General features: G+C 32.1%; 3 protein-coding genes and 1 long non-coding RNA gene across 6 annotated transcripts; 2 read left to right on the top strand and 2 right to left on the bottom strand.

Annotated features, from left to right (window-relative positions):
- Window positions 1-1,949: 1,949 nt before the first annotated feature.
- On the bottom strand, window positions 1,950-4,276 carry LOC141480777 (THAP domain-containing protein 2-like). Its single transcript, XM_074171185.1, has 3 exons — window positions 4,024-4,276; window positions 3,404-3,605; window positions 1,950-3,209 (listed from the first exon to the last, which is right to left on the bottom strand). Exons 1-3 carry the CDS (start codon window positions 4,092-4,094, stop codon window positions 3,111-3,113), a joined length of 372 nt encoding a protein of 123 aa, XP_074027286.1. The 5' UTR covers window positions 4,095-4,276; the 3' UTR covers window positions 1,950-3,110.
- Window positions 4,277-4,949: 673 nt separating this feature from the next.
- Window positions 4,950-12,471, top strand: Gmppa (GDP-mannose pyrophosphorylase A). Its single transcript, XM_074171184.1, has 7 exons — window positions 4,950-5,260; window positions 5,311-5,509; window positions 6,577-6,760; window positions 6,822-7,033; window positions 9,693-9,978; window positions 12,010-12,274; window positions 12,342-12,471. The coding sequence occupies exons 1-7, from the start codon at window positions 5,221-5,223 to the stop codon at window positions 12,440-12,442; spliced, it is 1,287 nt and encodes a 428-aa protein (XP_074027285.1). The 5' UTR covers window positions 4,950-5,220; the 3' UTR covers window positions 12,443-12,471.
- On the bottom strand, window positions 6,625-13,843 carry LOC141480776 (uncharacterized). The gene is made up of 2 exons (XR_012464551.1): window positions 13,374-13,843; window positions 6,625-8,348 (listed from the first exon to the last, which is right to left on the bottom strand). It is a non-coding gene; the product is annotated as an uncharacterized lncRNA (long non-coding RNA).
- A 2,184-nt stretch (window positions 13,844-16,027) lies between these two features.
- On the top strand, window positions 16,028-19,339 carry LOC111512774 (omega-amidase NIT2). Of its 3 annotated transcripts, none has more exons than XM_074171183.1 (3): window positions 16,028-16,052; window positions 17,294-17,866; window positions 18,939-19,339. In XM_074171183.1, exons 2-3 carry the CDS (start codon window positions 17,332-17,334, stop codon window positions 19,232-19,234), a joined length of 831 nt encoding a protein of 276 aa, XP_074027284.1. In that variant the 5' UTR covers window positions 16,028-16,052; window positions 17,294-17,331; the 3' UTR covers window positions 19,235-19,339. The 3 variants fall into 3 exon arrangements, with proteins under 3 accessions (XP_074027284.1, XP_074027283.1, XP_074027282.1); XM_074171182.1 differs by lacking the exon at window positions 16,028-16,052 and adding an exon at window positions 16,059-16,228; XM_074171181.1 differs by lacking the exon at window positions 16,028-16,052 and adding an exon at window positions 16,059-16,241.
- The last annotated feature ends 1,226 nt before the right edge of the window (window positions 19,340-20,565 follow it).

Below are 20,565 nucleotides of genomic sequence, written 5' to 3'. Positions count from 1 at the left end.
GCGAGATCATGTGGAATTGTACAGTGAGCAAATCGTTCCAACAGTTTAGGGATAAAAACATGATCATAAGCTGCCTTGATGTCTAGCAGGACCATTACCACATTGTTACCTGATGCTTAATTTGATGCAATAATAGAATGAATTCCAAAGAGATTCTTAGTGGTGTCTCTACCTCGACGAAAGCCTGACTGTAGCGGATTAAGCAAATTGAGATGTTCCACATGCCAATCCAATCTGTTTTTAATCATGAGATATATCTGTCGATATATCCTTGCCTGGTTTTGGAATAAGGCAGAGTAATTGCTGTTTCCACTCCATTGGGATGGTGATAGAACCATTCAGGTTAAAAACATTCAGAAAACTCACAAATCCAGTCTGCGGTGAATGCTGCAACATACTGTAAGTTATGAGATCCAGGCCCAGTGCGGCGTCCCGTTTGTACCGGGGCGCGGCATGCAATTCATCCAAGTTGAATGCTATACTGGGTTGGACATGAGGGTTTTCCACGGAAGTAATGCTGTCAAGGAGTGTCTGAGTTAAAGATTGGATCATAATTTCAGCAATGCCGTTTTTTAGTAGAAATGCTGGAATCGGCAAATGCTCGAACTGAAGACCATACCCTAGAGATGGGAGTATCAGATAAGAGTTGGGCACAAAACATTTGAAAGTTTTGTTTCTTTTTCTCTCGTAATAACTTCCTGGTATATGCTCTTACCTTACATACATTGATATAATTTTGCATATGAGGATGGTCTTTGTATTCTCGAGTTTTGTTCCTAGAGCCGAATATTTTTTGGGTATTGCTGAATCAGCAGCGTTTAAAACTATGTCGGTACCTTTGATGTTAAGGGGTCAAATTTTAGTAACCTTGAAATCATATGTTGAGTAAAATCATGCTTCGCACACTGAGAAAAATTACTATGTTCATCATTCAAGAATAAAACTTGCTACACACACCATCCGGCCCACTAAGCGTTTACAACGACCAAAATGCTCCTATAGCCGTTTCATATAAAGACCGCGGTCGTTGTGGTCGCCTCGAAAACGTCACTCACCGACGCCATTACAAATGTTAACTCTCATTCGTAATTCATTTCCAATTTCTTAACTTATTCCATTATTCAATTTCATAAGTAATCAATGGAAAAATTACTTACACATAATGAAGCAATTATTAAAACTTATTGTTGAGGCTTACGTTACATCGCATTACTCTACTATATTCACGAAAACCAATTTCAGGCGTGTAATGGTTGGAAGTTTTCTTATTACAAACGTAGTAAATACATGTCTTCTTCCTAATATTATATGTCGAATACTTAGACAAGGAAAGATATATGGACTCGTAACAACCAACAGCATGCTGAGGCAAATCTGCACCAAACGCTAAACGCCAGTGGCGTATCTATGAGAAGGGTTCAAGACATAATCCTTCCATAATCTATATATCAAAGCAGTATGGACTGAATTATTTTATCGCCTCATCATATGGAGTCTTGAGTAAAAGTAATAAATAAATAAAAGACTTCCGGTGTATTATTATAGGTATTTCACCTATAAACGATGAGATTGGAACCTTTGGTGTAAAAGTTGAAACTACTTCTAGATATTAATTACCCTAACACCAAAACTGATATATTTGCACTTGACGCGCGTTGCGCTAACTAGCATCTTCAGAAGAAAATTAATACTGTTAGCGAAACGTGCGTCAAGTGAAAACATCAGTTTTGGTGTTAGGGTCTAGAAAAAGTGTTTGTATTTCACTTGACACATTAATTGAATTTTAAGACTTATATTTATTGCACTTTCAGATTAATTCACACTTTATACCAATTATTATGAATAACCTGAGGTATATTGAAGTTTCAACTTTGAATATTTCTATAAAAAAAATTGTAACTTCATAAAGCATTATAAATTAATTCAAAATATTAACAATCAAACTCGTAATAAGTAAACATATTTATTATATTGTTATATACATACATACATCCAAAATTGTACAATATAGCCCTACTGCCCTTTAAATAAAATCATTTTAGTGAAATAGTTTCGAATAGCATCTTTTGCTTCACTCTGCTTTTTCATTATGAAGTGTATCCTTATATTCAAATATTTTTCAATAATTGATTTTATTAAAAAGTAGACATGATTGACTTCATTGTCTAAGATGTGGTTATTCAGACATTGAAACATATCAACCGAAAGACATTGTCTCAATATAGTATTGGTTAATTTTTTAACATCATTTCCTTTTGGCAAATCTTCGTGGTTGTGTCTTATAAGTTTTTCACTAATCTGGCAAATTTTAACATCAGATGAGGGATATATTAATCCGCCTTCAGTTTTTTGGGAAATAAGGGAATTAAGAAAATTCGCTTTGTTACCTATTAACACATGATTCACATTTCATTTTCATCGACAAATGTTTAGTAACAAAACCAGCTATATAGGTTACAATTTCTTCTGAGCAATGAGATAAAACATTGGTGTTCATGATATAACTATGTTCAGAAAAAATTGTTTCTAGTGATTGAGCTTCTTTTTCGGTTTCTAATAAATTGTCTTCCGTTATAATTGGTATTGAACTATTTATTTGCTCCTCAGGAGTTTTATTGGTTGTACTTGAAACCGATAGAATAGAAATTTGTTCTAAAGGTAGACAATTACCTATGCCCCCACTTCTCACTTCCGTTCTTATAAGGAGACGTTTATATGCAGCCATAAATTGACGGGCGGTTGGATTATTGTTCCAACCCCCTCTAGAACGAATTGAAGAAAAAAAGAGTTCTATATGGTCTTGACTCATTTTATAGAGAGGAAAATAAATCAAAAGTTCTTTATGCCATACTATGTCATCAAACAGATCCACTGCACTTTTGAGATCTAAAATAAAGCCAGTTTTTCTAGGTGAATTTATTATTTTTTCATTATTGGGAAATTTCAAAGCACAAATATATTCATTGAATTTCGCAACAAAAGCCAAAACTTCAACGATTTTGCTTGGGCACAAAGCTTTTTTATAGCAAGGTGCTTGCACAGTTATCGAGTTTAAAATATCAAAAGCGGTGTTGATATATTTAATAAAACGTACTGTGCCTTCACAATCTTCAAAATCTTTTAATTTTGCGGGGTGTATCTCTTTGCAGTTGAGCACTTGTTGATGGATAAGGTTCTGGTGTTTGGGGTCTAATTCGTTTCCTGTTTTTCTGGAAAATAAAAATTTGTTTAGTACACAACTCTCTTTATGGTAAGGTACTCTTAAATACTTTCAATCTGCTGAACAAAAAATGCATATTCTTTAATCTCTATTTAGCTGAAAGACATTGTCGACTGGCCTCTAAATAGAGAGTATCAATAAGGTTTGAAATATTAAGGTTATCAAATTGTTTTTGCAGTATACCTGTATTGACTGAAGACTTGTAGGTCGTTCTGGGAAAATAGTGGGTACAGCTTCATTCAACAATTTCGTTTTTTCCTCAGTTCTATAAAAATAACAGGTTTCAAAATGTTTTGAGCAAATACGATCGTTTTTTGATGGGGACCAGTTTGAAATCTTCATGTTAGCTACCCAAATGGCCCGTCTATCTTCATTTCTAGGAAATCTGAAAAATGAAATAGTATTTAATAATAATCTATAAAATTTTCTTGTAATATGAGTAATGTATTGCACAGATCATTTTCAATGAAATAGAAAAGAAATATTTAATTTGTCTAGGGTCCACAATGTAGTCATTCATTTTTTTCAATCAAAAATGTATTTTCAAGATATTCCAAATTTTCACTCGATCTGACCCTGCTATAAATGCACGCCTATGCAAAAAAATGGAACTTTCAAGGTGAATCTGAAGTCTATCATAAAATTATGAATGAAAATTCACAAAGTAAGCACTGAAATCTTCTTTAACCGTAGATTATCCACCACTGAGTTACATACTTGAAAATCTAGACATTTGCATACATAGTTTTCACATAATATCCATGTTTGGCCTACTGTTCCTAAATGTACTGATGTTTTCTCACCTGTGAAATGATATACCGGTTTCCTTTTTCTCGCTATTACTACTACAATAGTAAGATGAGCACTTCACCATGTTTATACAGTACTCACCCACAAAATAGTTCAAAATACACTCAATAATTGCACAAAATCGAACAAGCACCAAGATCAATGTTTAGCACCAACAATATGGCGGCCACTCGGAAATTGGTCACAAACTCGATTCGTACGCAGAGGTTGGCGTTATGTATCCCCTCTTTTACCTAATCTAAGGTCGAATATCAGTGTTTCCTATAAAAAAAAAACGCCCGAAATATGTTTAATTATTTTTACGTGAATATCTTAAATTTGTAAGGGTAGCTACTCTGTCCATTTTTTTATCTTTATTTTTGCTTCACTTGTATTTATATTTTATTTGATTGTCTCAATATTTTGTTAAAGTAATATCTGAACTATGACTATGGGTATTGACACTAATAACAAATACCTAAAATAGAAAACTCGACTTGGTCTATAATGGGTTTTCTTTATACTATGTTGAATAGTTGAGTCTATAGTCTACATTGTATGCACATGTATTTATTTGTTTTACATTTCCTAATCAGAAGCGTTTTCTAGTGCACAATATAGGACTGAGTTTCACTTTAAAGAAATATATTCATATAAATTTGAAATATATTATGTGCAATTTGAAATGTGTTTGTAAAATATTCAATTTTGTGTCATCTAGAGATATTTTTTATTTTTTTGTTACTTCAATATTTGTTTATATACTTTAAAATGCCAAAGTTTCTATTGATTTATTGATGGTTACACTACAAACTGTGATTCTCAGTAGAAAAAAGAGTTTTGGGGAAACGCCAGAATGTAATACGTATATTATATTTTAAATAGCAAGCGGGTAAAATCGGGTATTTTGGTTGAATGGTATGGGCACAGATTAAATTTAATCTGTGGTATGGGTATTTTGTAGATACGTCGTCGGCAATACTGGTTGCCATTCAAGCACATATTTAATCTGTGATTCAAGCACAGAAATTCTGTGATTCAAGTATTTTAGCGACAAGGAACAACAAAACAAAGAACAGCAAATGAAAAAATTATAGTTTGTTGATGTTTTGTTTTGTCAATTTCGTTATCGAATTTACATTTTATTAATTATTGATCATACAACGTGTCAAAAAATTATAACTAGCTTTTAGTTGCAAATATTTCAGGTAATGTTGAAAGCTGTAATTTTGATAGGAGGCCCCCAAAAAGGTACTTCAAAGAAATTTGTTGACTATAATAAACAAATATATAATTTTAAGGGACAAGATTCAGACCTTTATCCCTTGATATTCCTAAGCCTCTCTTTCCGGTGGCCGGCTTACCACTTATTCAGCACCATATAAAATCTTGTGTATCAACACAATGTGTAAAAGAAATTCTGCTGATTGGGTTCTATCCTGTTGTCCAGATTCAACCTTTCGTTAATGACATGCAGCACCAGTACAACATAATGATCAAGTAAGGCTTTATGAATAATTCACTGAATGTTGACCACCTTTATGTGAGCATATAACAGTGATTCTTATAACAATCATGGTTCTTACATTCACTATCTAGAAAGTATTTACACCGATCAAGCAATACTACATTCTTCCTTTATAAAATCTGTCCCCAACTCGATAATCGCCAACTTAACACATTTGATAAACTTGATGGGAGGAATACACTCACTTTCTGGAACTGTATTATTTTGAGGTTTATATTAGAGGCACATTATATTCTATAGAAACAGATGTTTGCCTAGGAGTCCTCATTTCACTTTTTTTATAAATGAAACCAAAAATGTATTATATTCATTAATAGTTGTTTCGAAACATGTACATGTGTAGCTTTAGCATTTTTCCATACGTAGCAATTTCTGGTATATGTTCTCGAAAAAAAAAAAAAGAAAAACATGTTTGTTTATTGAGTCGTCATGTTTTTTTGTTGAATCAACCCTAAGTTTAAAAAAATATTTTCCGGCACTCTGGGGATATACGATATCAATAAGTTGTTTCAGTAGGTGTATACTCAAGTTAACAAATTTGTGTTTATAATCCCAATTCCTTTTCCAAAAGGTTCAGCACTATCAAACCTGTTTGATAACGTTGGATGGAAATAATATCTACACAGGTATTAACTCTGGTTTTAATAGTAATGGTTGTTAGAAATTGTAGTTTATGATGTCATATAAATGTGGTCTTTGTGAATATAATCTTTATTAATTTGAAGGAATATTATATCATAGTTATGGCAAAGATCAACGCGAAATAACAAAACGGGGAATATGTTTTGTGATTGTTATTTTCCCCATAGAAATTTCTTGATAACTGTTTTCGATATGCATTTGCTTTCATTGAGAAATTACTCAATTCCCTGTATCAGCAGATGATTATATATCTAAACTGGTAATCATATGCTGATATAAGAAACTTTGATTTGTAATACAAATAGTTTTGAGTGTAAAACCATGTTGAAAATTTTGCTCATAACAAAAACTTCAATGAATGTCAAGATTGATTCTATAAAAATTTGAACACATTTAGATATCTTCAGGAGTTCACAGCTCTGGGAACTGCAGGTGGTCTTTTTCATTTTCGAGACCAAATCCGGTTTGGAAATCCAGATGCCTTTTTCGTTATGAATGCTGATGTCTGTGCAGATTTTCCCCTGAATGAGCTGTACAAGTTTCATAAAGAGCAATCCATCAAAAATAACAATAAAGCACTGGTGAGTTTTAACCTGTTGAAACATTTATAAATATATTTTTACTATTTTCCATTTAATATAGGTAACGATAATGGGTACAGAAGCCACAAGGCAGCAGTCATTACATTATGGTTGTATAGTGACAAATAAAGAAACTCATGAGGTTACACATTATGTGGAAAAGCCAAGTTCTTATGTGTCTACACTGATAAACTGTGGAATCTATGTATTTTCTCTAGATATATTCCAAACCATTGGAGAAGCTTTCACTTTGAAGCAAGATGAATTTTACAGGTATCAATAGGGGTTACGTTGGTCAATGTATTTAAAGTATAGGGAATATCCTCAGAACTATTGAAAAGATGATAACAATTCATTTTTCTAATGAATATTCATGTTCACCTAAGGGAACTACACTTTCCCGTCATTAAATTTATGAATTTTGCTTTTCCTGTTCCCCAAAAAATATGTTGATAATTCACCACCTCAGCCCTTTTGCTTACTTTTAACAGAGTCCATAGTTAAAATGGTATTTTTGGATATTCACAAAAGATAATGTAAAAGGATTATGTAAATAAAATTCTTGCAATGGAAACTTGACAAATTCAATTGATTCTATTCATCAAGAAACTTTATTGATCAAGAAATCGTTATGAAATTAGAAACAGTACTATGCTGATTTAGGAGTAAAAAAGTGATATGAAGCAAATGAACCATTTTTTAATAATTCAAAGAATTTCTTTTCAATTTACAGGTTTACTTTGCATGACACTTTGTTAGATAATTCTGTAATCATTTTCTAGTAAACAATTACATTTTTGTGTTTGTATGTAAATGATTGTTTCCAATTTGTTCCACATCATGTACTTATGCAAGAAGATGTCATCGGGATATTTTACGTCAAGAATTGTTTTTATAGAAATTGAGTTTATTCGCAACAAGAGCCATCTACTACGAAAAACCAGTAGTGTTTATATTTTGCATCTAATGTTTTAGGATAGGTTAATTAACTTGTGATTATTATATATAAGTATATATTGAATACTTGGAACTCGTAACTTAACGAAGTCAGCAAGAATTTATTATCTACTTGTAAGATCCATTATGAAAGCTATCAGAAACGGAAATGTAAGATGAGGTATTGAAAGGTGTTACTATTAATGAATGGAAGCAAGAACAAATTTATCTGTTGATTAATTCAAATTATTTGTTGAGTATTACGAAGTAAACCTACTTTAAAACTACATTATCACAAATGACTGCAAAATTATTCGAAAACTCTGACAAATTCTGTTTCATGAGTAAATTTAATTCTGGACAATATTTTTAAGATTTACTTCACACATACGAAATTAAATTTTCGTTACTTTATCACTTGTTAATATTTATGTATTATTCAATATTCCGTAAGAATTATCGGTGAATTATGACATTCGTGAAAATCAAAATACAGTCAAACAAGTTAACGGAAGCAAAACTTTCAGTACATTTTGAACTTCACTGTTTGAGAACCCTCCATTCATTCAAATCCAACGTGAATCGCTACTTTCGCACAGTCACCTCTCTCAGAGAGCCTTGAGGATTTTCCTACAGTGCTTCTGTTTTGTCTCTGAAAAAAAAAGACATGATGACAACGATGACATGATGACAATTATTCGAATTTTGATGTACATACATGCCAGAGTTTGTGGTTGGGGAGAATCTGATTTGGAATAGTATACTGATGATGAAGGTAATAACCATTTGATTTATGGTACTTTATTGAAAAATAATTCGCTAGGCGCCAAGGAATGAAATGCCCATTCAACAGTTGGAGGTTGCAAAAGACTCGGTTAATGGTATTTCGTAATGGATTATAAATATACCTTCACCGTGTATTATTCTATTTGAATGAAATACACAAACATTTCCTACATTTTGTTTTGGGATAAAATGTATGAAAAATAACTATTATACCAATTATATCCAGTTTTAATATTTGTTATAACGAGAACAAAACTATATTCTTACGTTTTCCCAAAAATATTGAAACGAGTCACTAATATAGTGGCATTTTTTCATTCCATCTATTGGTAGTTTCCACTAGTTTCAAAGATAATAATTGTTGAAATAACCTGAGGAATATCTTGAAAATCCAGATATCCATAAATTATGTGTTAGATGATATAGTGTGAAAAGTTAATTACTTAAGGGGAAAGTGATAGAACTGCCTGCTCACATCTAGAATATACAGAAATATTCCAGAAAGGAGATAACCAGATGGAAAAGCTTTTATGATCTAGATACAAGAACTCTTTATAAGTATGTGTAGATCGTGCATATAAGTTACTTTCAGTTAAAAACTGTAAAGAATTTATTTCGAACCGAAATGCTTTCTTCTTTCCACCGCCTTCAAAGAACTACCTGCTCACATCTAGAATATACAGAGGATTCCAGAAAGGAGATAACCAGATGGAAAAGCTTTAATGATCTAGATACAAGAACTCTTTATAAATATGTGTAGATCGTGCATATAAGTTACTTTCAGTTAAAAACTGTAAAGAATTTATATCGAACCGAAATGCTTTCTTCTTTCCACCGCATTCAAGCAATTTACAATTAAACAGTCAAACAAATTTGACTCATACTGAAAAATGAAATTGATTTCCTACATTGAATAACAATTCCTATATCATCTGTATCTCCTCTTATACAAGCAACTTATACGTACTTTATGTTTCCTCTATGAGTTTTAAATTTTATTTTTGGTGATATAGTTGATTGTCCTGGGATTGTACTCTTATCTGAATGAGTAATATATAACATAATAAAAGTGAAAGATACTCATTTAAGATAATTGAAATCTTAACAGCTATGTCATACAAGGAATTGTATGTCATCATGAAAATAAATTTGATTTGATTAACCTGAAATTAGTTATAAATAATTCTTTTTCTCTTATATTTAATACCAGAAATGGAAACTCTAATGGAAATAAAGAGGCGGGTTATATACAGCTTGAACAAGAAATATTGGCTCCATTGGCGGGATCAGGCAAGATTTTTGCCCTTCAGGTTAATACCTGGTGGTCTCAACTGAAAACTGCTGGATCTGCAATTTATGCCAATCGCCATTACTTGGAACTTTATAGAAAAAAACATCCAGAACTACTGTGCACACCAGGAGCTGCAGGGGAAAGCTGTACCATTTATCCAGATGTCCATATCGATTCAACGGCTACAATTCATCCAACAGCTGTTGTGAGTATAGAACAAAACTAAGTTGTACTAGCGACCTGTCTTTACACGTATAGCATCGTCATATTTTAACCAATTTACACAAAACACATAAATTGCCCTCTTGAGTCACTCTGTCCATCGGTGAAAACAGTATGAAAATCTGTTTGGTAGTTTTGGAGGCTATCACGTTCAAACAGACAGACAGGGCGCGGCACTATAATATACAGTGATGGTTCAGGTTATATACTCTAAACCACATATTTATATAATTCCAAGGAATCATTTCTAATTCACATTTCTCGAAAAAAGTTCATATGTAAACATACTTATGCCCTATTCGCTATGTTTTTTAAGAAATAGAGTGCCAAAGTTTTACATTATAATAGTTTTTCTTTAATTATACAAAATATGTTTACCAATTGAGATCGAATTTAGTGTGTTTAATTCAAGTTACAAGTGGATGTTTTTGATGTTATTAAATATTAATACCCGAAAGTCAGTCTGAAGTGAAACCTCGTCTAGTACATATCGAGTCAGTGCGCAATGTAACAGTGAATTAGTTCAGTTCCGGTCACCTAAATTTTAAATTCGGTCTTGTCTTAGAATAAATGAAATGTGTGAAGGAAAGAAATTGTGCAATTTCGCTTTTAAATCATAACCGGAGTTATGTCTAGAAATAATACGGGACGCAGCACGCCCATTACAATCGGAATTTCTAGTCTACAACCTGTGGATTTTCTTATGAACTTATAACACATCATTATCGCCGATCTGAGTTTCTCTTGGCAAGTTATCAACTTTAAATAAAATGGGCTTACATTCATTTCCTAATATATTAGAAGTATATTTTGAACTTGGAATTGTTTGAAATGGGAAAATTCAATGGAAAATAAACTAGAAAAATGTAAATATTACATATTGGTGTGACACCCAAGTCAACTTGACAAGTTTTTGTTAGTGTTGGTGGTTTGACCAATCAACCCAAATTTCTGCTACGGCAGTTGTCGGTGGCTCTTGAATTGAAATCAATATGGGAATGATCAAAAAAGTATTAATCTATTTATCTTTTAATTTTCATGGAATTATTTTCCAGCAGCTTGACTGCATTAACCTTTCTCGATTTCATATCATTTCTAGAAACATGTGGATTCGTTTTTCGATGGCATTTCAGGTTAGCTTTCCGAATTTCTGCTACCGCAGTTGTCGGTTGATTGGTCAAACCACCAACACTGACATAAAAACTTGGCAAGTTGACTTGGGTGTCACACCAATAGGTGGTTATGTTTCGCTTGCGTTTACGCAGCTATTTTTATCAAGTACTTTTCTTGGTTTTTCACATTTTGTCTTCAATCGAGGACCGCCTGCCCGGTACTGACGATGCCCAATAGGTTGAAACAGCTGTCTACCAGTGGCTCTTAAATTGAAATCAATATGGGAATGATCAAAAAAGTACTTATCTATTTATCTTTTGATTTTCATGGAATTATTTCCAACAGCTTGACTGCATTAACCATTAGCAAGCATATATATAATATGCTTGCTAATGATATTAATATGTCTTGTTATTGGGATTTCTTCCTGTTTAGACATTAAACATTTTTTTTATATCCACTTGGCCATAATTCCTACCTAAAGAAGATGATTGTCAAAGGAGAATTGTGGAACATATACCTTTACGATTTGTTCAGTATTCATTTAAACCACAAAATTTCGAAATTAATGAGGTTCAGTCAAAAAACTTCCTGAAAAATAAAATTTTGACTATAGTATACCAGAATACTAGAATGGTTTTAAAACCATGATTTTATGTTTGCAATGTTTCCTTTTGAATGGCGGTGTCCGAACTTCTACTTTTTTGTTGCAAAAAATGCAACTCCCGCAAATTGTAAAAGTAGTGTTCAATTCATCTCAATAAGAAAAATAGATTTGGATATGACATATTTTACAATTATCACGGAACAATTCAATATTTTTATTACACATTTGTAGAATTACTGCCACAATTTTTGTATGATGATTTGCTTCTAGTAAAATAAAATGAACTCTTTTTAGTTAGGGCCAAATGTAAGCATAGGACCAGGAGTGACTGTGGGCCCAGGTGTAAGGATACGAGAGAGTATAATTTTGTCAGAAGCCACCATTGATGAGCACAGCTTAGTTCTCCATAGCATTATTGGACGAGGTTCCAGGGTAGGACGATGGGCTAGAGTTGAAGGAACTCCTTCAGATCCAGATCCTAACAAACCATTTGCCAAGATGGAGAATCCTCCTTTGTTCAACAGTGATGGAAGATTGAACCCATCAATTACAATTTTGGGTGAGTTTCAGGTTCTGAAGATTGTTATTATGGTTCATTTTTTGTTTCAACTACACTTTTGTTGCAGGCTGTTCTGTGAGCGTTCCATCCGAGACTATTTTATTGAATTCAATTGTACTTCCTAATAAAGAATTATCAAGAAGCATAAAGAATGAAATAATATTGTAAAGTATTCAAAAATATAGTGTTTTATATATTGATGTTATATTATATATGCATTTTATCACTGTATGGTATTTGTGATGCACTGTTTGGAACCTTTGGTGTAGTAATGAATACTGGAGTTTCATCACAATTCCAAACCATTATTTTCAACACCTTGACACGAGGTGTTGCGGATTGGTGTTGCGATAAAACTCCAATAATTTACTGTATGGTATAATGAGACAAAAAGAAGTTCAATCATATTATAAAGATGCCCAATTGACTAATTTATTCTCGTTTTTACCTTCAGACAAAATTCATTGAGGTGACCATCAAGTTTGTGAGATTCATGGAAAATACACCTAGTGTCAACAAATTTTTAGACAAGACATAACTTTTGGAATATTAAGTGTATCAAAATGACACTTGGTATAGGTAAATGGTATATGAAAAAAAATTCTTGCATATTTTTCAGTTTCCTATCATTTCTGGTTTCAATGGAAAGTCTTTAGTTTCAAATTTTTAAATGGAACATCCGGTATATTAAAATTTTTTTTTTGCTTCCTTAGACAATTTTGGATTAGAGTGTGGCATTTTCAGACTTACTTTCGATATTGCATCTAATCGGCCATGATCAGATGGGAAAATTATTTACTTTTGTCAAGTGTGCCATGGATAATCATGTTATTTGAGTGGTGTATTTCGATTAAGTGAATTGTCGCTAAAAAGGTTAAACATATAGGTAATGGGTGATTTTTTTTTGGCCCATATAAAAAAATTGTGTTGGTTACTCACAGACGAAACGTTACATTAAAAATCAGTAAACGTCATCTTGCTCAGTTAGAATAGTGGCAATGGGAGAATGTTTTTTAATATATTCTTAAATAACGTCAGGAAAGAATTGAAAAAAAAAAGGCAATTCTATAAGGAATTCATCCATATCACTATGAACTACCTTTTTAGTTGATTTTTAAGCAAATACTCAACGGCTGATTTATTGCACTTTGGCATTTGCTATATTAAAATTTCCGAAGTATTCTGTTTTGCCCAGGAAATTATGAATTTTCTCAACTGCGTTTTATTTACTTTACATATGCAGAGACTCGGACTGTCAGAAGACAGCGTGTGTCGCCTTTGGGAAATGATGAAACAGCAGAACACATTTTGTGCCTTCCCCGCTGCGGAGCGAATTATGTTTTCAGAGTTTGGTAGAACCACACTCTTACCATCTGACCTGAAAGATATCTTACCATATAAACTAATCGGCTTCGTCAAGAAGCCGATTAGTTTATAGAAGGTCGAGTTTGAATATTTGTGAGTCACAATAAAAGGGGGTATAGGTTGTTCACGTTAATAAGAAAATGACGTCACAAGTTACGGCGTTGCCAACATGTGCACTATTTCGAACTTTCAAATTTTTTGTACTATCGATATGTTTTATCGCTATTATCCTTACTTACTTTTAGTATTTGTTGGGACTATTTTGACAATGCTTTAGGCATAATGGATATACGCAGGTCTCATCAAAAGAAATGATTAGTTCTGAAAAGAAAAGAAAGACTGACAGTTTTCGAGTTTTCGATTCGGCAACGTCTTAAATTTTACTATCAGTTGAGCAACTTACAAAATGAAATGTTACTAGTTTCGTTGCTGTTGAACGCATTTCAGTGGGAATTTCAACGTTGTTATGTTGGATATACAAAATTACCAAAAATGACGTAATTCTCTTCTTAACGTGTATATCCTATATAGGCTGTCAGATTAGCAACTTACAAAATTAAATTTTACTAGTTTCATTGCTATTGAACGCTTTTCTTGTTGTTATGTTGGATATACAAAATTACCAAAAATTACGTAATTCTCTTCTTAACATGTATATCCTATATAGGCTGTTCACGTTAAGAAGAGAATGACGTCATTTTTGGTAATTTTGTATATCCAACATAACAACTTTAAAATTCCCAAAGAAAAGCGTTCAATAGCAATGAAAATAGTAAAACTACATTTTGTAAGTTGCTAATCTGACAGTAATAGAACCAATTCCATAAAACAGGGGATGCCTACGATAGTGAATTTCAAACAGTGTGCGTGTAGGAATTTTGGTCACAATTACTCCCACCGCCTTTGTAAAAGAATTTTGCAATAATTGACAGAAACTAAAATTGTAAAAATTGACGTGTTTAATGTAAAACGATGACTTTAAAAGAAAAACTAGCAACGTATGAAGATCGAATAATTAGGGACTCTCGTCTTTTTTTCGAGGTCAGGTGAAGAAGGAGTACCAACTCCATTGAGTGGAAGTGACTGCTCAGCCGACCAATTGTATTTATAGCGGTCGATTTATAGTTTTTTGATAATCCTTTTGAAACGTATACTTGAAAAAATAAAATTATTTTGAAACTACTTTATACCTTAGATAGCAACAAAATGTAAATCAAGTTATTTAATTAACGACAATAATACTTTTTCAGTATTACTGTTCTCTGAAGGTCTGTAAGTTTATATTTAGTTTTTATAGCGATCCTGTTTTAAAATAAATCCCACAGCAACAAAACCATTAGTGATGACACTTTAGTCAAAATACTAAAAAATCTGGTTTTCCGTTAACCAGCTGTCGCCCCCTACGAAACTTGTGCGAGTTAAGGATTAATGACGTCTTACCTTTTAATGTGCGATTCCTAGCAAAACATCTAATCAGAGAGAGAACTCCCTCAAACTGAAAACAATATTTTCTCATCAATATATCTATAATGAAGGTATGAAATTTCAGAGCGTCTTCTCACCTATTATCGATTTTTTTATATTTCGAGATATTGATTTCTGGTATAGAAAAGCGATTCATGAGAAAAAACCGGAATTTTATTAAATTCTGAATTTGAACTAAGAATTTTGGGTAAAAAGATTATGGCCAAGCAGTCGAATGACAAATTTGAAAAACTAAAAATATGTGTTTCTGGCCTATTCGCCTTTATCAGAGAATTGTAGCCAAGTGTAGAGGATGGTCAACACTTGGTTGCCAGAAGCTGAAATATGCGGACTCACCAACGAGCTCAGAAAACTAAGTGTTTACAAAAAAGAGCTTGTTCTTCACTTTTTTAATGTTCATTATTGCTTGAAATCCCTTTATATACCTAACCAATTCTGGACTCCTACGTTACGCTAATAGTTTTTTAATATTATTATTTTTTAACGCAAATAAGTTACAGCTATCTTCTTGACTTTGTTAGTTGTCTACAATATGCCAACCATCTTTTTGAATGATTGCTAGGTTATATGTATACGCCACTCGTTAAATATCTCTTTTGTAGAAAAAGTCCCGGACATGAATATCATGCAGATAGTTATAGCTGCCTTCATGGATATGTTAGTTGTCGCTTTGTAAATACAAGGCCATTTGAATGAATCATGTGGCTCCTGTTGATGACACCCCCTATTTGAGCTTCTGATAATCAAGCTTTGTCCATCTTTTAAACTTGGCTAATAAACAAAAAACGTAAAAATATCTGGTTTCCGCATTTAAAATATCTCGTCGACTGGTCGGCTGATTATACACCACTTACTGAATCTATCAACAGTACCACCGTATAGAAGTTAACTTTTACTTCTAACATATTCATACTCTAGTTTTAACAATGTAATTTACTTTACTTTATTCCTATTTACTTGTAGTGGTTGTTTGCATGATAAGATAAAGTGACTTTTCATTTTGTCAATGTCTATAGGTCATATTTTAATTAATTCGAGATTGGTGGTTGAGTAAATGAGAAGAATTTTTTGAAGTCAGATGCTAATGCAGGTGTGAATATATAGGTACTAAATGCAGGTGAGGTGATTTTCAAAACAGGGGAAGCACCAATGTCGAATAAAAAGTTGATATTAAAATTAACTTATATATAACGGAAAAACAAAAACCTTGTCGTATCTGTTGATATTTGAAGAACTGAAAAAGTTGAAAAATAAAAAAAAAACAAACAAATCAATGAAAGCTCTTTGTAGAAAAATGTGCATATCATTCACAAATGCATGCTTTTTTAAAATAAACTAATAAGATTTAACCATTTTGGCACAAATACATTAAATTCACATAAAAATAAGATTTTTTATTAAATTTTTTATTCAACTTGAGTGCCAATAAATGTATATGCGTATACTAATATAATTTTTTTAGTTTCCCAGAGAGTCCTCATTGGTGATGAAAAAAATTCATTTGTAATTGAAAATAATATTTTCATGAATGATAATTGGTCATGTTTTCCAGTAAAGTTGATATATTTATTTATAGCAAAATAAGTGATTAATCTTTATTGAACTTTTGTAAAATAGTTCTCATTTATCTATTTCTTCTCATAAATTTCTTCAAATCTTGAAAACTTTTCAGACAATGGAAGTTGAAAGATGAATGCTCATTACTATTTATTACTTGTTTCTTGTTTTTTAAAGTTTGAAGATTATTCAAAATACTGCTGATGAAGAGTTGAACATAGATATGTTCATTCAAAACCATAGACTCAGTTTGAGAATAAATGCAATTAATGTAGGTATTCAAAATATTAGATAAATACTTTTCATATTTTGCATTATTGTGCATTGGGTTCGAATGGTATTTAGTATAATTTCTATTATAAATATTCGATGTAGGAACTGACAAAGAAATTGTGATTTTTAAGCAATTCATTATCTCTAAGTATACTTCTTTCATCATATTTCTATCTACTCTAACTATTGATTTCTTGAATTAATCATTAATATTTCTTTGTTCTGTTTCTTTTCTTCCAAATCTTTCTGTTCTTTGTATAGTAATGGAAAAAATATTTCGAAAAACATTATTCCATTGAAATAAACAGTTTTTCAGAATCACAATTCAAATTATTGTAGATTACTGATCTCCTGTAATCCAGAATTAAAAACTTCAAATGTTGAGGATTATCAAAACGGCTCTAGTGCAAATGCAGAGTGGTGCTGACCGCTTGATGAATTTGGAACATGCAGCAAAACTTATATCAAACGCTAAGCAACTTGGTGCAAAACTAATTGCTCTTCCTGAATGTTTCAACTCTCCGTATGGAACAAACTTTTTCAGTGAATATGCTGAGTCCATCCCAAATGGACCTACTAGTGAGATGTTATCCAAAGCAGCAAGAGAAAATTCAGTCTACCTTGTAGGTGGAACTTTTCCCGAGGTAGAAAATAATAAATACTACAATACATGTACAGTTTGGAATCCGGAAGGAAAACTGGTAGCCAAGTTTAGAAAAATGCATTTATTTGATATTGATATTCCTGGAAAAATAACTTTCAAAGAGTCAGATATCCTAAGTCCAGGCAGTGAGTTGGTGACATTCGATTTGGAAGGAGTGAAAGTGGGTCTGGGGATATGTTATGACTTAAGATTCGAAGAACTTGCAAAGCTTTACAGGTTACAGGGATGTAAAATTTTAATTTTTCCAGGTAAGCTGTTTTGAGATGAAATGACATGATCATTGGATAATAGAAATAGAACAGACATTATATAATCAAGATGGTATGCAAAAATACAGAGATAAATTCAAAATATTAATTTAATAATTCAAAATATTAATTTAATACACCTAATTGAAATTTAAAATACTTGCTCATCAAAAAATTTATAATCTGAATACCTATATTGACAAAATTATTCTTAACAGAATTATTATTTAGGAATTCTCTTTGTCTAAATGTCTTTTAAGTAAACCCCATGATATACCTATATACATATATATTTTTCAAATTATTTTTCAAGGATATATTTCACTTGCAGAAGAGAAATGTAAATATTCAGATTAGAAACTGTTAGAGCCCCAAGAATGTTGGTATTATTAAAAAAAATTTTTCACTTATCTGTTTTTCATTACATTTCAAAATATATTTAAAAAAAACATGAGAATTTTGTAGATTGAGATTGATTGAGAAGGTATAATCCTTGAAATTTCACATCCATTTACCTACCTTTTTGCTGAACTTAAAACTGCAGAAGGAAACAATTTGCATATAATAACATTTGTCCAATAACTCGTGACTAGTCATTGAATCAGAGTGGTAATAAATTGTTTAACTATTTGTCTACTACAAATACTATATAATCCACTGGAGCTACGGTTTTGAAAATATTACATTTGTTTAAAACAAGAGGATGTTGGATTGTTTCACAACTTTACCAATAACTATAATGACGCTCTTCCTTCTTATAGTAACACCAAATATTGTATAATTTATGCAATGTTTCACTGTTCAGCTGCAATGTTACCATTTATATTCACCAAACAAATGGGTATTGACTTTGCATCTTTCAATATTGACCTTTCAAACGTGGTTCAAATATTTGTATAACATTGGCATGATAAACTGAAGGCTAAATAGAAAGTAATGATTTGTTTATTTAACGTATGTACTTTGATCATTTACTCTTTGCCTTTTAGAATTGTTTAGTTACTTGAAATGAACCGGGTTATGTTACCTAAAATTTTTGAGACTTCTTCCATCAATTGATTGAATTTTTCAGCTGCTTTCAATATGACAACAGGTCCTATACACTTTGAGATTCTTCAGAAGGCCCGAGCCCTGGATAACCAAGTGTTTGTATGTACTATCAGCCCTGCAAGGAATGATACAGGGTACATTGCCTGGGGTCACTCTCAAATAACAAGTCCCTGGGGTAAGGTTCTTGCACAAGCGAAAGAAAAGGAAGAAATAATATTAGCTGATATTGACTTAGCTGAATGTGATGACGTTAGGGCACAAATTCCTATTTTTCATCAAAGAAGAAATGATGTGTATGATACGGTGAAGAAAAAATGAGGGTTTGTTTGCAGGATGATGGAGTTAGAATATGTTTGACTGGTGGTCACTTTTTTCTTTGATGTATATTGATTTATATAAAGAAATTATAAAATGAATTAATAACTTAAGATTTTTTTCTGGTAATAGCATTACCAGGTTTATTCGACGTATTATGTGGTATCATTACATGTTATATCATTACTTCTTTTCTTCTAGAGGCAATATTGAGGATGTCTTTATTCAGAAGAAATAATTATCTTATTTTCACTTGAAGCAATTTGCTTATCAAGAAAGTAGATGATGGATTATCCATTTTAGGAACCTAATGTTCAATTGTTAATATGTGCAGTCATAGAATGAGAATAAAAGACTGTGAAAAAAAACGCACCTTTGTTGAAACTAGAGCCAAAAAAAAATACATATTTGTGATCCAACTTTCATCCCCTAGAGCACGAAGGTGTCTTAAAGGTGTGTGTTTGAAGACAACATATTATGAAAACATAAGATAAAGACATCTTGAAGATATATTTTCTTACAAATAATGATATCTTTGAAAGATGTCTTTCAAGTCATCGTTGAAATCATCTTATAGATGTAACTGATCTGTTGACCAGATGTCAGTCTCCTATGCATGATAACCCTCAGAAGTTAAACCTTGTGCAAGTTAAGGATTAACGAGGTCTCATCTTTTAACGTGCAATTCCTAGCAGGGCTAAACGCTATGTGGTGCAAACTAACTACTGTTCTAAATATCAGAAGACTGAATGGGTACAACAAACCATTTGTGCAATTCATGATTTCTCTTGCAAATTCCGAAGAAATGACAACATACATAAGTTTATAATACAAAAAAACCATATATACTCCAAAAAAACCCGTTAGGAAGCGCACATTTATTATTAAATTGCCTAAAAATTAACTAGAATCAATTACTATCAGCTAGCTCTTCAAATGTCAGGCATATATTTGGCATGTATTGAAAACATTTTCCCGAATAAATAAAATACTGTCTCTCAACTCGTTATTATGCTAACTCAATAAGAGGAGACGTTATTGCCTTGGCTTACTCAGGTTTGTCCTGCAGTACATTGTTCACCTTAGATACCTACTGATGGCAAGTCAAGCAGCGCTTTTTGTTGTTGGATCACGAATGCGTTGTTTCTAGGCTCTGGTTTCAAATAATTGCCTTGCAGTGGAAGCTACAGAGAAAGGACAAATTTTGTTTTACAGTTGATATCGAATCTTGGCTTTGTAAGTGACCACCTTGGGGAACCTTGTTTATCTTTGATATTCAAGGACCGAGTCTTCTTTCTTTGTAGAGGAAAATGTCATCTCCTTTACTCATACAC

The sequence above is a fragment of the Leptinotarsa decemlineata genome, unplaced genomic scaffold (genome assembly GCF_025532065.1).
Source record: "Leptinotarsa decemlineata unplaced genomic scaffold, Ldec_3_MD MMD2_tig00000010_RagTag_RagTag, whole genome shotgun sequence".
NCBI lineage: Eukaryota > Metazoa > Arthropoda > Insecta > Coleoptera > Chrysomelidae > Leptinotarsa > Leptinotarsa decemlineata.
The sequence above is the reverse complement of the archived record's forward strand: the minus strand, read 5'-3'. Positions and strand labels throughout refer to the sequence as shown.